The sequence below is a fragment of the Saccopteryx leptura genome, chromosome 3 (genome assembly GCF_036850995.1).
Source record: "Saccopteryx leptura isolate mSacLep1 chromosome 3, mSacLep1_pri_phased_curated, whole genome shotgun sequence".
In the NCBI taxonomy this organism is placed as follows: domain Eukaryota; kingdom Metazoa; phylum Chordata; class Mammalia; order Chiroptera; family Emballonuridae; genus Saccopteryx; species Saccopteryx leptura.
The window spans coordinates 345,358,987-345,376,285 of NC_089505.1; the positions used below are offsets into that span (position 1 = coordinate 345,358,987).

The following is a 17,299-nucleotide window of genomic DNA, read 5'->3' on the forward strand; positions in this document are numbered from 1 at the left end:
ACCCAAACAAGTTCTGTCCCACGCGCACAGCCCAGGCCACCTCCGCGTCCCGGCACGCCCCGCGCCGCTCAGCTCGCTCCGCCCCCTGGTCCGAGAGCCCCTCCGCAAAGCCACACGCACGTGCGCGGCGGGTCCCGCCTCCTCCGCTCTCTCTACCAATGAGAAACGATGTCGTAATTTGCTACCGCCCGGCCCCAGGTCACGTGACCGTGTCTCCCCGCCCTCTCACCCAGCTGCCTCTAGGTTCTCAGAAGATGGCGAAGGTCTCAGAGCTTTACGATGTCACTTGGGAAGGTAACTGCGGACGGGGCGGGCGCAGAAAGACCAAAAGTTTTGGGAAGCGGTGAGGGACTCCCCTTTCCCTCGGAAAGCTGGGTTGTGCGGTCTCTCTTCCGCCCTGGCGCTAACACGGAATGGTTGAGTTGACGTGGAGGTGGAGGCTGTGCTATTCCTTAGCGCGGCCACCCACCCGGGTCAGCGGCGTTACCTACCGCTTGTGGTCGTGGATAGACGGCCCTACCTCCGCGCCGATCCAGGGGCCCTGAGCAGCTTCCATCATGAGGCGGGAGGGACCTGGGGCTGCTGGCAGCGCGGAGGAGGCGGGATAGGGTCTGAAGCTTCTTTGCAGCGGCCCTGGAAGGCCTTTTTATTAAGTGCTGTGTTGTAAGGGTTATAATTCTGTGCCCCAGATCCATGAACAAATCGTATTCTGCCTGCCGCGTTTCGTTCCCTCATGAGAGCTGATTTCTTCCTTTTTAATGACTCCTCGTCCCCCATCTCAAAACACATTTACACACACAACGCAACTTCCTTTTTTACTCTCTACCCGGAATTCCTTTTCTGAAGGGGGAACGAACTCGTCTTGGGCATGTGCTCCAGTGTGATGGACTTCTTCCCCCATCCTAGTTCAATGTAAGACGGATTGTGTTCCTTATATCTGGAAGCTGTCAAACTTTGGACCATTTCTGCAACAGATTTTTTCCTTTTTTTAATTTATTTTTATTTTTAGATTTTTTTTCCTTTTCAAGAACTTGAGCAGAAGACATGCTTGAGAGAAGAGCCTTGAGTTTCTCTCACGCGTGAAATTTCTGTGATTGAAATTTAACTTCTCAGTATTTAACATTACACTTCAATACCTTATGTGTTCAAGGAATGTCTTCTTCCAATGGTTAAACAATGGCCTAATAACATGTGTACTTAAAGTTACATTGACTCATGATGAGTAAATCTTTCCGGTATCACAAAGATGCAAACATATATGGGAAAGGGTAAAATTTCTCTATACTCGAATTCAATGGTTTATTATTAACGTTTATTAACACTGTGAACCTCAATGTTTCTACCTGTATTGGAGAATTCCATTATATTAAACAAAAGTATTAAGTGTTGAGTGCTAGATCTTTGATGTATGAAGTTAAGTACCACACAGTCCCTACTTTCATGAGGTTCACAGTCTAATGGAGAAGACAAACCCGTCAATACGTAGTTTTGAAAAGTTTGTAGGATATATTTCTTAAGCTGGATGGTGGATATATATGGCTGTTATTTTTAATGCTTTTAAAATATGTTTTTAATATATCATGCTTTTTATTTTAAGAAAGTGCTAATTGGAAGATATGTTCAGTATAGATTTCTTAGGTGATAATGTCACGTACATAATCTTAAGGAATGAGTAGGTGTGTACTACCAGACAAGGTGATATAACTCTAAGTAATAATTTGGAGTACCCTATGGGCATTCTAAAAGGGGTTGATTTAATTCGGTTTAGAATGATAAATAATAAGTACTTCACAAGGTTGTTGAGGAACAAAAGAGAAAACCTGTTTAAGTGCTTTTAAAGTATAAAAAGATGATCTGGCTCCTACCTGTCTCTCCCTTCCTACCTGTCTCGAGCTTTGTCGGAAGCTGTTCTCCCTGAGTCTGAGGTGGCGGTGTTGGCTTTTGTTGAACTCCCTAAATGTGCCATGCTCCTCTTGTGTGAGGGCTGGACACCTGCTGTTCTTTCCATTACGAGTGGTGTTCTCTCATTGCCCTGCTCTTGCCCCCATTATACATTATCATTTCTCAAAATCCCCCTCAAAGGTTATATATTGCAGAGAGCTTTCCTTGACTATCCCACAGCCCTTCCCCCTTCCTCTTACCAAGATTTTAAAAAGTTAAAAACAAGCAGCACAACCTACCCCTGCTCCTTTAACTGCATGTTTTCATACTGGTGAGGCACGTACCCAGTTGTGATTTGCAAAATGAAACACAATAATACATTTACTCTGAGATAGTGTAAAATTTAACTGAATGAAGGGAGGGACCAGGCTTCTTTTCCTAGAGCCTGACATATGAGAGGATCTTGGTAATTATTTATTGACTAAATGAATTCTTAATTGGATTAATAATAAATGTTAACAACTGTTACAAAAAAACACTAATTTTTCTGGTGTTGGAGTAATTTATTTAGTATCTTAGATAGACTTAGGCAGCTCAGCTATAGAATATAATTTGTTTAGGGTTTAGACCTTTCCAGATTCTATTGTAGGGGGCTTTTAAGAAAGAGTAGTTTAGATTTTTCTTTCAGAAACATAACAGTAATAGATTTTTAAAATGTAAAAGGGTGATGGAAGGACTTTGAGGGATAGCCTTTTGTTTATATTAAATTTTTAGGATGAAGTGTCAGTTGAACCTGTTTCCTTAAGAATTCCATTGAATAGTGTCATGAATTAAAGTCGTAGAAATGGTTAGTTCAAAGAGTGTTGTAATTCTTGTGATAGGATTACAAAAGACCTATATAGTATGTTTAACATTTTCTTAGTCTCTAGTCTGTTCTACAGAAAAAAGTAGAATATATGGTTCATTTATTCAAACAGTTGAAAGTTACTGAGTTTTATTTGAAAAATTATTACTTAGGGATTTGGAGGTGAGAGAGAGTTACAAGGAGGGTATAGTCAGGTTCCTTTAGAGTATTTGGGCAGAATATGAGTAGGATGCCTAGCACAATGCCTGGCATATAGTAGGCACTAAATGAGTATTTGTTGAAAAAACTAAAAATTAAGGAATTTTAATTGTTCATGCTCTCTCAACTTCCTCTATTTTTATTCAGTCCTTCATACTACCACAATTGGTTTTTGTGCTTTATCACTCCAGTAAGGTTTCTAGGGAGACCTGATGCAGGTCTAATATACGTTTGTGTTTCGAACATCTGTACTACATGTGTCATTGCAGATCATCCCTCTGAAAGATTCTTTTCTTGCTTTCTTAGTAACATTTAGGTTCCCATCTTCTCAGACCTTCTCTTTTCTTAGTACTCTACATCTATTTGCTTTTTAATGTCTGGTGTCTCCAGTGCTGCTCTCTTTAGCTCCCTTCTTAATTTATTATTGGGGGTTACTAAATTTGAGATAAATAGGCTCCTTACTGATGTCAGCATAGATGTTAGTGGTTTGTGAATTCCCTGAAATTAGATGCAAAATTGAATGTATGTATAAACAGGTACTTATTTTTGGGAAAAGATGATTCAAAGTTCTCATTAACTTTAAAGAGATCTAAAAGTAAATGTCTTTCTTGGGCAATCTCAATGCCGCCTAACTTGATTTAGCCTATATGCTAAATAACATGTCAATTAAACGTATATTTGACTACTTTGCAGGGTACTGTTCTGGTTTCTGAGGTTACATGCAGTGTTCCAGCTCTCATAGAACAAACATCCCTTGAGATTTCACTACTAAAGATAGGATTTGTGAAGGTCATTTTTACAAGATAAAAGCTAGAAAGGTAGGTTGGTGCCCTGAATGCTAGCATTAGGCAATTGGACTTTATTTTGTAGATAGTTGGGAGCCACTTTCCTATTAAAAAATATAATTAATAACTACTTTTATTAAACTTAAAATTTTAAGTATTCATGTTGATGTAAGGTGGGCATGGCCATTTCTTTGATAGGGCATCTCTTATGAAATTCCTTGTTATCTTTAATAAAACATTTTTAGTTTTGCTTTCTTGACTATAGAACAAAATCATAAAGACTTTTGTCTTTTAGAAATTTATTATGTTCCTCATTATATTTTAAATATGATAGCAAGTTTTTCCAAGCCATTTACCTTAATGGAATCTTTTCAGAGCATCTAGCTTTGCTTCATAGAAATAAGTCTGCCTTTTTGCATTCAAGTTTTCTTTGGCCTAAGTAATAATACTTAATTACACTACATAATTACATTAAGTTAAACTGGCATGAACTTGTTTGCCTGCCAACACAGCTGAGTTTTTTAATATGTATAACAACTGATGGAAACAACCAGAGGCTAGGTGGTGAGGCATTTTAGTCAAGAACTTCTAAGATGCTGTGAGCATCATTAGTATATTTTACAGAATGAAATTCTTTGATTCTGACTGGAGGATGGTGAGAGTTTTTATTGAATCTTATGAATCTCACCCATCATATTTTAATTATAGTACTTATTTACATTCTTTACACACACAGATCTTCTCAGTCCTTCCATTGACCAGCATAGTGTTTAGAGTCAGAAAACAAGCTCTCAGTAAAGGCCTGTTTGCTCATTAAATGAACGCTAGTATATTTATGAACTTTGATCCAATCAATACTATCTGTAGTAATAGCACTAATAATGATGAAAATGGCTTACTGTATATTTTGTATAATCTCATTTAATTCTGACACATCCTGTGAGATTGAGTTTATTCCCATTTTACAGATGAAGAAGCAGACCAGAGAAGTGAAGCAGCTTGTCCAAGATCCCACAACTCACTAATAGGGAGTGCCGTGATTGGAGCGGCTCTTCTGCTTTCCTTGACGCATTTATTAACTAGTTAAGTTTGTCTACCCAGGCTGCCATTCTGTTATTCTTGGAACATGCCAACCTTTTTCTGTCTCAAGAACTTACATTCTCTATTTATGGCTGACTCCTTGTATTTTTCCCTCAGCTTAAAAAGTACTTCCTCAGAGAGGCCTTCTCTAACCATGCTTTCCAAAGGGTCCTCCTTCTCCCAGCCCCTGATATTATCACATAACCTTTTCATTTCCTTCACAGTAATTATCACTGTTGAATATTATGTGGTTTGTCATCTTTCTGTCCTACTAGAATGTAAACACTGTGAGTACCAGAACTTTGTTTCTTACTTTATCCCCAATGTACAGATCAGGCTTGGCACGTGGCAGGCAATTCATAAGTATTAGTTCAGTGATGAGGAACTCCACAGGCTCTGGTCAGTCATCACACTGTACAGCACGAAAGTTAACAGGACCATTGGGTTTCTTAAAAACTTGAATTGCTTAATGAAGTAAATTTTCTAAAATACGTACAGTATCTGGTAGTGATCTGCAGATTTAGTTTAGGTAGAGAAAGAGACTAGTTTGGAAGTTATCTTAGCTGTTTTAGCCTGAGATGATAAGTCTGGGCTTGAGCAGTAGCAATGGAAGTAGAGTAGGAGGTATTAACCTTAGAAATATTTCAAGAATCACGGGAGATAGATACTGAAGGGGGAGTCAGAAACAGTAGTCAAAATTGTAATCCTAAAGTGGCATTAACAGAAATGTAAACCCTGGGAAGGGAAGCCACAGTTGCCAGGAAAAGGTGACTGGTTTTCTGATGTACGTTTGAGGTAATAGTTTATCAAAGGTGAAATATGTTTTCTTCAAGAAATACTTTTAGCTTTATTAATTTTTAGATGAATATATTTAAGGCATTTCTGAACCGATTGATACAGGGTGGGTTGAGTACATGAACACAGAGTTTATTCTTGTATTATTAATTACTGTATTATTTTCAGTACAAACAACTGTGAACCTACTTTTATCCATCCCTGTATGTGACAAATAATTTTACATTGTATTTCTAGGAATATCTGGAGTGTGACAGAACCTACTGTATAAGTGTTACAGATGAAATGCCTGTATAAGTATTACAGATGAAATGCTGCTTAGTTTGCAAAAGCTGTATTTTCATACATAAACCATGTTTATTGTTTTGTGTTCAGCTGTTGTATTTTTTTTTTTTTTTGGTATTTTTTTGAAGTTGGAAACGGGGAGGCAGTCAGACAGATTACCACATGCGCCCGACTGGGATCCACCCGGCACGCCCACCAGGGGGCGATGCTCTGCCCATCTGGGCCATTGCTCTGTTACAACCAGGGCCATTCTAGCGCCTGAGGCAGAAGCCATGGAGCCATCCTCAGCACTCGGGCCAACTTTGCTCCAATGGGAGCCTTGGCTGCAGGAGGGGAAGAGAGAGACAGAGAGGAAGGAGAGGGGGAGGGGTGGAGAAACAGATGGGCGTTTCTCCTGTGTGCCCTGGCTGGGAATCGAACCCGGGACTCCTGCATGCCAGGTTGATGCTCTACCACTGAGCCAACCGGCCAGGGCCAGCTGTTGTATTTTTATATAATAATGTTTGTGACTGTGTGTTAAGGACATTCTTAGCAGTAAGGCTTTTAAAAAGTATGTATCTTTCCTAAAGCAGTTGTTTTCCCCAGTCAACACTAAGAAGTACCCTTTGCAGATTAATTCATTTTTAATTAGGTTTACTCATATATATCCATATAAATGTTTTAGTGTGGGTAAACTGAAACCAAAGTTTCATTTAGAAAATACTTATTCTTAGTATGAGTAATGCATTCTTTTTATTGTTTAATTTTTTCCCCTCAAAATGCTGGAAGAAGACCACTAAATTGATTTTAAATCTCACTAATGGTTTGCAATGCACAGTTTGCAAATGTGCATTAAAATAAATTAATCCTTTTTTCAAATCAAATGGCCTTTTCTTTCAGAATGGCTATTTTCAATATCCTGAAGTCAAGAAGTCAACTAAATAAATTTGTGGGACTATGAATAATTTAAAATTTATCTTTTATCTCATCTTTTAAAATTTCCTGTAAACAAATCTTGAAATGGTATTTCAGTATATAGAATAAAGTGAAGCGGGGAAAGTATAGGATTTTAGAAAGGAGTTCTGGAGTGAAGAAATCAAGTAAGCAGCAGACATGTTTTCCAACTTTTAGTGGCCTCGGTCTCACCACAATGCCTCATGAAAGGAATAATCAGAATACAGGGGGTCCTTGGGTTATAGTTCAGCTCCATTCCTGCAGCAATGATGTAACCCGAATTTTGGTATAAGGTGAAACACACCCTAGCCTAAGTCACTTACCTATCCGAACACAGTTGTAAAATCATAATCTAGACTAGAACATAAAAATACAACTAAGCCACATAAAAAGTAAAAGGACATAAATATACTTTACTGTATGTACAGTGTACTCTAGTAACAGAAAAAATGACAAAGTATAAGTGTAAAAAAATTCCTTCCCTTTATCCCTGTGGTTGGCTTGCACACTGGAAGGGGCATTGCAAGGTAGGAGAGAGTGACCTACTGGGAGGAGGAAGCTGGAGAGGCAGGAGAACCTGCAGAAGGTGCTGGAGACAGTGGGTCAGGTGAATCAGGATTGTCTAAGGAACATGCAGGAGATGCTGGAGATGATTCTACCTGTACTACAGGTGTTTCATCTCGAGAAGCAGCTGATGTAGAGGGGACAGGATCTGTTGCTGGCCTCAATCTTCTTAAAGAATTGTTCTAAGCTAGTCTGGAAGGTTGATGACTTCTCTCCCAAAATCTGCCTATAGCATTGCAAGGCATCCTTAACAGTTGAAACACGTCTCAAGTGTTTTAAGCTTTTATGGGAGTGAGTGTCATAAACTCGAAACATCATTATGTGGAGATTGTTGTAACCCAAGGACCCCCTGTAATCATAGCTAATCTGTTTACCTTTGACCTTTAGTTTATTTCCCAGAGCTTGTGTAGTTGTTAATAAAATATGTAAGCAAATAATGAGCTGCTTACATACACAGTATATAATACAAACATGCCTTTGGCTTTGACGCTAATGCTTTTTTTTGGAGGGTTTAGAGCAGGGGTCTCAAACTCGCGGCCCGCCGAACAATTTTGTACTGATTTTTTTTTGTTTTCAACTGCAGTGAGAAAAGTGTTGCGTAACAGTTGCCTTTTGTAGACCTAGTGCGGCCCGTCGAATGGCTGTGATCTTGCTCTGCAGCCCACATGCTGAGTTGAGTTTGAGACCCCTGGTTTAGAGTAAAACGAAAAGTTTTAAGCCACCTTTGAGGAAGGAGTGAAGGAAGAGCCTTTATTATCAGAGGCAGAAGCAATTATCAGAAATTTTTCTTGAAGATAATTAAAAAATTTTTTTTCTTTTTCAAGTAAGAAGAGGGGAGATAGAGAGTCCCACATGCACCCCGACCAGGATTCACTCAGCAACCCCTGTCTGGGACCGATTCTCACAACCGAGCTATTTTTAGCACCTGAGTGGATGCTCCTTGGAGCCATTCTCAGTGCTTGGGGCTGATACGCTCAAACCAATCAAGCCATGGCTGCAGGAGAGGACGAGAGAGGAGGGGGCGTGTAGAGAAGCAGAGGGTCGCTTCTCCTGTTTGCCCTTCCTGGGAATCAAACCTGGGACATCTATAGTATACACTGGGCCGGTGTTCTACCATTGAGCCAGCTGGCCAGGGCTGATAATTAAAATTTTTGTAGCACATTTTACAAAGTGCTTTACATAAATTAGTAGGAGTCCTAAATTCATGTGCCAAGCAGATGGGGATAATGTGTGAAATTGGGTCAAGGTGATAGTGAGGCTTATGAATAACATTTGAGTCCATGCTCTACCTAAAGATAATCAGATTAAAAATAGCTACTCCCTCCCATCCCCTGCCCCCCAAAAGAAGAAAAGTAAAAACAAAATACATGTACTGGCCAAACAACACCCTAGGGTCTAGGTTTTGCATTATATCCAAACTTTCATCACAGATCTAGTAGGCTGTGATCTTTTATATTGTCTAGCTGAGGTTATAAATGTTAAGTGTTGGGTCCAAGATCACCGTACTGGTAAGTGGCAACATTAGAATTTAAACCTATGCCCTTTATGCCACCTCATGCTCTAATTCAGAAATTGGCAAATTTTTCTTTAAAGGTCCAGAAAGTAAGTATTTTTGGCTTTTTCGACATAGTTTGTCTTAACTATTCAGCTCTGCCATTGTATCACAAAAACAGCCATAGATTATAGCTAAATGAATAAGGGTACCTGTGGCTTTTGTTTGCTTTTTTAATTTTTGTTTTTTAGGATACTGGTTTTTTTTTTTGGGGGGGGTATTTTTCTATTTTTTTAATTTATTTTTTAATTTATTGATTTTTAGAGAGGGGGGGAAGAGAGAGAAAGAGAAAGAGGAGGAGCAGGAAGCATCAACTCCCATATGTGCCTTGACCTGGCAAGCCCAAGGTTTCGAACCGGCAACCTCAGTGTTCCAGGTCGACTCTTTATCCCACTGTGCCACCACAGGTCAGGCAGGATACTGGTGTTTTGATAAAACTTTTATGTACAAAAGAGGAGGCTGCAAAATTTGGCCCTGGGGCTGTAGTTTATTGTCCCATGCTTCTTATACCTTTCCCTCAATGAAATATGAAAAGCAAAGCCAGAGCTGGAGGGATTAAGGAAAGATAAATAGTGATTGGTGTTATAGGATGTACCATTCATTGGCTTGGGTAGAAGCGTCAAACCCTCTTGGTTCAGAAACCAGAGAATTAACACAGGGTATGAGAACAGGGAAGGAAGTAGAAGGTAGATTATTAACAACAGCTAAGACTTTTGAGCACATACTGTGCCAGGCACCGTTCTGCACACATAAATTAACTCAGTGCTCGTTGCACAGCAGTGTGATAGAGGTGTTCTTTTCACTTCCACTTTTATATGAGGACATTCAAGTGTGCTGTGACGAACTCACCTAATCACACAACTGGAGAGTGGCAGAGCTTGAATTGGAACTCGAGGTTTGAGTTTTGCATCTCTCCTCTTGACTGCATACTACTGCATTAGATGGATAGAAGAGAAAACTGAAGAAAGAAGATAAAAATGTAAAACTTAGGATTTGAAACAAAGAAAAACTATTTGGTAAGGAAAGGGATTGTAGGGCAAAATTGAAGTGTATGTGGCACTTTAAAAATATTTTTGAAAGATAAAAATATAGATGATATTTTTATTTTATGCCTTATTTTAAAAATACCTTGAAATACATATATTCTCCATTTCATTTTGTTTTTAAAATTTAGAGCATTTATCAAAAACAGGGAAATATTTGGGTGTTTTCCCATTTAGTCTTTAAGAAAATATTGGTACTTTTCTAATTTTCCCCTTTTCTTATGGGTGATTCTTCATGTTTTTATTAAGGTCCCTGGGAGAGCCTTGGACACAGAGTTGTGTTTCCCCCACCCTTTTGTTGGGTAACATCAGTGAAGAGTTTACCCTACCTCCATTTGGCAATGGCCTGCAGGAGCTGATTTGCCAGCCTTTTCCCCTGCCCCCTAATCTAGGTGGGTCGGACAATTCCGCAATTCCTGAGCACATTAGATATTTTAATCCTTCCCATGCCGTATGTGCTTTTGCTTTAAACTTCATTTAACAAATCCCCTTTGACCCTGAGGGCTTAATTCATATTATCACAGATGTCTTCTTTAACCCTTTTTCCCTTCCAGGTGAAATTAATCTTTTTTTCACCTTTATTTCTGTGCTCTGAGCATACTACTGTCTTAACTTTTATTACATTATTTTGCATTTGTTTACAGTTTTTCTGTTAGATTCTCAGGCACAAGGGATAATTCTTTTTTCATCTTTATATTTCTAGCATCTGTTTTAGAAATAAACTGTCATTATATTTTGAATGACTAAATAGAAGTGGATGTATCAATAGATGAAAGGGAAATGTTTTACAAATCAGAGGTTCTTAAGTAATACAGTGTTAAAACATGATTAAAGAAAACAGTAGAGGTGATACAAACTAACTTTATTTAATACTTGATGAGGTAGTCTCCTTTAAGAGAACTTCAAAATGGGGTAGGAGGCAGTAAGCTTTTTCATTTTTTAAATTATTTTTATTTAGAGAGTCGGGGAGAGAGAGAGACAGACAGGAACATCGAGCTATTCCTGTATATGCCCTGACTGGGGATTGAACCAGCAACCTCTGTGCGTCAGGATGACGTTTCAACCAACCAAGCTATCTAGCCAGGGCTTACTTTTTTATTTACTGATTGATTTCTAGAGAGACAGAGAGAGGAAGGAAGCAAGAAAGGAGGGGGAAAGAAAGCATTTATTTGTTGCTTCACTCAGTCTTGCACTGGTTGCTTCCTGTGTGTGCCCTGACCGGATTGAACCAGCAACTTTGTTAATTTGGGATGGCGCTCTAACTCCTGAGATGATCAGCCAGAGCCAAGAAGCTTTTATATTGAATAGAATAAAGAGCCCTTGCCAGATAGCTCAGTTAGTTAGAGTGTTGTTCCAAAGCACAGACATTGCAGGTTTGACCCTCCATCAGGGCACATATAGGAACTGATCAATGTACCTGTCTCTTTTTCTCTCTCTTCCTTCCTTTCTCATTAAAATAAATAAAAGTTAAAAAAAGAAAAGAATAAAGAACAAAGAGGATACAAATAGAAAAATATCTGATTGGCTGGGCCACATTGTCAACCTTTATGGGAGTAGGAAGAAGGCCCAGGGTTGGCTTGGTTTTGGAGAATTGGTTATATGGATCTACTGCATTTCTGTCAAGTGGAACATTTATAGAGACATAAAAACTAAGTTTCAGATTGCTGACATGGCACCTTGGGCCGAGTGGCTCTATCTTGGGCCTAGCAAGTTATTTCAGTACAGTACTTTGATTACGAATAAATAGAATAAGACTGATGGAAAATTGAAGACTGTTGATAAATGAGATATTTTGTAAAAAATGAGAATCAGTTTTTCTCTTTTATTTTCTAGTTTATAGGCAAGAATTCTGCTTAACGAGCATTGCAGAGAATTCCCATTTAACAGATTAAATGATAATTCTTGGAGTCAAGTGGTACATTTTATTAATTCATGTGGGCTAGCTTTCCTTAGTTTGGGTGTCAGGATATGGGCAAGAGAGAGAGTGTTGAACAGATCTGCAACACAGTAATTTATATTCCCGAGGCTCTTCTTTCCCTTTGAAATAATCTGCCAGGTTGAAAGAGAATGTGGACCCATGGTATGGGGATATGGTTTGAAAAAATTCTGAAAAACCAAAGATGTAGATCCAAAGATAACTATATGTTGTGTTGTGATATAATAAAGAATATCTAGTTGGTGTTCATCCCCGGTTCCTGGTACAGAGCTCCTAAATCCTTGTAATTTCCTGAGTGGTAAGGTTGATAGGAATATTTTTTGTTGCAATATTTTATCTCAGTTCTGGGTTCCTGATACAAGAGTCTCTAAGACCATTAGAATTTCTAAAGTGATAACTGTGTTTTTTTGTACACTATTGAGATCACTGGTGGCTGTCTAGCTTTAAGATGGTGGCGGGTCACCAGAAAGACCAACCCCTGATTAAGGGTTTGAACTTTCAGCCTGCCTTTGACCTCTTGGGAGTGGAGAGGGTCTGAAGATGGGGTTAATCAGCAGTGATTCAATCATTCCTATAGAAAGAAACCCTTATAAAGTCCAAACTCTAGGAGTTGGAGAGCTTCCAGGTTGGTGAACACATCAAGGTGCTGGGAGAGTGACATGCTCAAAGAAGGCATGGAAGTGCCTCTGCTCTCCACTGCCATTGGGCTGTTTCTGAGCTGTATCCTTTATAATGAACAGTGGTAAGGAAATCCCTTTCTGGAGTTCTGTGAGCCGTTCTAGCAGATGTAGAACCTGATAAGGGGGTTGTAGGAACCTGGACTTGATAGTCAATTGGCTAGAAGTAGAGATGGCCCTGATTTGTGATAAATTTGTAAAGTATGGACAATCTGGTGGGACTGAGCCCTTCACCTGTGGGGTTTTATGCTAACTCCCTGTAGTTGGTGCCGAAATTGAATCGAATTAATGGACAACAAGTTGGTGTTTATAGAGTTGTAGAATTGGTCAGTGTGGGGAAAACACCCCCTAATACATTTGGTGTCAGAAGTATTCTGTGGGTAGTAACCTTAACTGTGTATGAGATATGGATTAGATAAAGACAATAGCTTTAGAGAGAGAGAGAGAGAGGGAGGGAGGGACAGACAGAAAGGAGGGGAGAAAGATGAGAAGCATTGATTCTTTATGGCGGCACCTTAGTTGCTCATTGACGTTTTGTCATTTGTGCCTTGATGGGCGGTGGGGGGGGGGGGGGCGGGGGTTCTAGCTGAGCCAGCGACCTTAGACTCAAGCCAGTGGCCATAGGGTCCTGTCTGAGATTCTGAGCTCAAGTTGGTGAGCCCGCACTCAGGCTAGGGACCTCAGGGTTTCGAATCTATCGATAGGTCTTCTGCATCCCAGGCCACTACTATCTACTGCACTACTGCCTGGTCAGGCTTGTTAACTTTATGTTTAAAGGAATATTTTTAGTCAGATATTTGATTATTGGATTTAAATACAATAGCACTATTTGTTTTCGATTTCTGTTTCCTAAGTGAGTAGACTTTGTTTTTTTCCAATACTAGTTTTATATCAGTGATTAAAAGAGTAAATGTTGCCATTGCATTCTTTTAGTAAAAATTTTATGCATGCTACATAATTTGATGAGTTACTTAATGGGATAAAGCTTGTAGATGAATGTTTTGTGTGTGTGTGTGTGTGTGTGTGTGTGTGTGTGTGTGTGTGTGTGTTAAGCTGTCATGGTCTGAAAAGCATTTGTATTTACTAATACTTTTGCAGTCTAACTTGATTCCTTGGGATCTTCATGTCAACAATCGTGGTTTTTTTTGTTTGTTTGTTTTTTATTTTATTTATTCATTTTTAGAGAGGGGAGAGAGAGAGACAGAGAAGGAGAGAGAGGAGAGAGAGAAGGGGGGAGGAGCTGGAAGCATCAACTCCCATATGTGCCTTGACCAGGCAAGCCCAGGGTTTCGAACCCACGACCTCAGCATTTCCAGGTCGATGCTTTATCCACTGCGCCACCATAGGTCAGGCAACAATCATGTGTTTTTAAGCAGGCACAGGAAATATATCTCCCTGATGATTTTGGTTGATTTTCAGAGTACAAAATATTATACTGTAGTAGTTTTATGAGAGATTTGAGATCATTTCCAGCAAATAATAAGCTCTGTATTTTAAAACTGTTAAGTTAATAAACTTCTGTGTCAGAGTTTCAATGAAATTATATTGCTACTCAACTTATTTTTTGAACCTCCCAGTATTTAATTTGGTAAATGACAAACGATTTTCTTCCATCTGTATTTTAAAGGGCTTAATGGCCTTCTTTCTCTCTCCGTCTCCCTCTACCGCCCTCCCTCTTTTGCCTTCTGTTCTCCCCCTTCTCTGCCCTTTCCTCTTTCGCTCTAAATATCTTTTTATTGTAAAATAAAACAGAAAGAATTATACAAAACAAATTTACTGCTGAATTATTTATTACAAAATGAACACCCTCAATACCACTACCCAGGTCAAGAAACAGACCTTTGCTAGCCCTCCCAGAGTTCTTTCTGTGTGCCCCAACCCAGCAAGGCCCTCTTCCCCATCAGTAGCCATTAGCCTGACTTCTAGTAAATACCTCCTGGCCTATCTATAGATATTATACTTTAGTCTTGCCAATTTTTATGAAGTTTGATATATCTTAAAAGTCTCTTGACCTTTAAGTTCCCATTCTATCTCTTTGTTTTCCTTAAAATGTGTCTGTTGAAGAACTTGGCCCATTTTCTGACATGCCGAGTTGGTCATGTTGCTTTCCTTTTTTAGTTCATCATTATCTTCAAAAGGCAGCCCCTTCTATAGTATGAAATACAAGGCCTTTTAGAAACTTAATCTTACTTTTTACCTACTCATCTCCTAATCCCAGTCTGTTTCTTTAATTCTAACTACAAGCATTTTTGTTTATCTGCTGAATTCCTCTTCAACCTTTAACATTCAGTTCAAGATTATATCATATCATCTGCAGATTGAGAGTCAATCTGATTTCTGGGTTTTGGTAGAAGGAATTAATTGTAATGATTTTCTAATACCATTTTTATAAATTTAGTTAGGGTCTCTTGATCTCATGATTTTCTGTTTTCTTTTTTAGACTTTGAACTATAGGGACTCAGTGCATACAAAAGTAATGAAAATCCCACGTGCTTCTCTTATATTTATTCTCTAAGGGCCTAATGTAGTGTTTATTTAATTCATCTGTTCAACAGTTATGTCCATAGAAGAAGGTGGTACTTCAGATGAGTAGGTAAGATTTTCAGAGATAGGAGTAAGAAAGCATGTATGTGATTGGCGAATTGGACATTTAATTCTGCCTTAACTATAAAAGAGGGATCTTTTGTTTACTGGATTAGGTACTGTCCCCCAACCCATTCTATTATTATCAAAATGTTCTTTAAAACTTGAGTTTTCTATTGTATTACAGTATGCAAAGTTGTTCTCTTGGCTTTGTTGTTTGCTAGTGTTTTTGACCTTAAATTATTCATTTTATTTCTTACTGTAAATATAATCAAAAGATGTCCTTTGTTCTGATTTTTTGCTCTTTGTTTTTTAGCATAGTTGTATATCTTTATACATTTATGTGATGTTATATTAATGTTATTAAGGAAGTTTTGTGGTGAATATCCTTTTTGTGCTGATAGCCTATTATGATACCCTGATTATGAAAACTTTATATTCTTGAGTCAGTGGGTCAACTTCTGGTGCACTTTGAATTTTTGAGATTTCTTTATATTGTTTTTGTGAATTTGTCTGGGAAAATAATTCCTCGCTTTTATCAAATTCTGAACATTGAAAAAAATGTTAACCTGAAAAAGTGTTAAGATATGCAGTTGCTTAAAGGAATAGAGGATCTTTGTAGTGGATCCATGCCATTCATTTCTTTTAAAAGTAGTTTTAATGCACTTGCAGTCTTCCAAAGTATCTGTTTTTCTTGTTAAATTGATATTCTGGTTTATGAATTTTGAGATACATGGACTTTTATGTGAGTGTGAGTTTATTTTCTGTATCAAAAAAGTTTACTTCATTTTGTGAATTTTTTTGACATTGATCAAATATATATAATAAGTCTTTTGGTTTTCAGAAATGCGAGATAAGATGAGAAAATGGAGAGAAGAAAACTCAAGAAATAGTGAGCAAATTGTGGAAGTTGGAGAGGAATTAATTAATGAATATGCTTCGAAGCTTGGAGATGATAGTAAGTTTTTAAATTTTTTATACTTATGCTCAGCACATATTCATTTACTGCTCTTAGTTAAAAAAATTTTTTTTTGTTATTTTTTCTGGTGTTTAAATCAGTCTGTCTGTGATTTGTCACTTTAAAAATATTCTCGGGAAGACTTATGATACTTTGAGAAGGCTTTCTAATTTTTGTTAGTACTGAAGCTATAAAAATAGGCGTTTTTGTTTTAAAGCCCACAGGGCTTCAGTCCTGGTCTGGTGAAAATCTATTTCATCAAGAACCCTTTAGAACAGTGAAGGTATTAGATAACTGGAAAATTTTTTTACTTGATTTACTTTATTAAAATATTTTACAATACTGAAACATATAAGGATGCTTTCTTTAATTGCTGATATAATACAGTAAATCAGTTTTCAGTTAAAAGTACTATTTTCTATATTATCAAATGAGAATAATTTATTATCTAGTTTCTGTTGGGAGATTTTTATAGTAAACTTAGTTTTTTTCTCTCTATATGTATCTAGTTTGGATCATATATGAACAGGTGATGATTGCAGCCCTAGACTTTGGTCGAGATGACTTGGCATTGGTAGGTATTTAAATTATATTTTATTTTACATTTAATATACTTCATGCATTATATCTATATATAAGCAGTTAAGACTTAGTATATGGCTTATATAGAATGTTTTCTATAGCTGGTTGTCAAAGCTACTCTTATGAGTAGGTAGGACTAACTAGGTACTTGAAACACAGTAATATTCTTCAATCTTTTAAATACTCCTGAGACATAGATACTTAGTATCCCATTTTTACTGAAGAGGGTAAATTGATTGGTAAAGGTTATCCACTTACTGGGTAAATTATGCTGTATTATAGAGTTTTTTATAAGAAGCAGATAGTTTAAAACAACTTTATCTTTTAGGTTGTTGAATGACTTCCATAGTATATGTTGTTATATACTGTTTTGCAGTATTGTAATTACATACCTTAAAATATTAGAAAGTCCTAACATGTACAGAGCATGACTTAAATTACTAATACTGCTTTTAAAATGGAAGAATGATAGTAGCTTTATTTTGAACACTCATTTGCTAGGTATAATGCTAAATGCTTTGTATCATACTTTATTTGATTTTCACAATTATTTCTTGATTTGTGTTTAATATTATCATCATA

At 37.7% G+C, this 17,299-nt stretch overlaps 1 protein-coding gene across 2 annotated transcripts in view; it reads left to right on the forward strand.

Annotated features, from left to right (window-relative positions):
* Positions 1-209: 209 nt before the first annotated feature.
* Positions 210-17,299, forward strand: part of EMC2 (ER membrane protein complex subunit 2) — a 58,815-nt gene continuing 41,725 nt past the window's right edge. For both annotated transcript variants that reach the window (XM_066379355.1, XM_066379354.1), the window contains exons 1-3: positions 210-294; positions 16,022-16,135; positions 16,645-16,709. In XM_066379355.1, the coding sequence (XP_066235452.1) occupies positions 255-294; positions 16,022-16,135; positions 16,645-16,709 (219 nt within the window). In that variant the 5' untranslated portion in view covers positions 210-254. The remainder of the gene's footprint in view (positions 295-16,021; positions 16,136-16,644; positions 16,710-17,299) is intronic.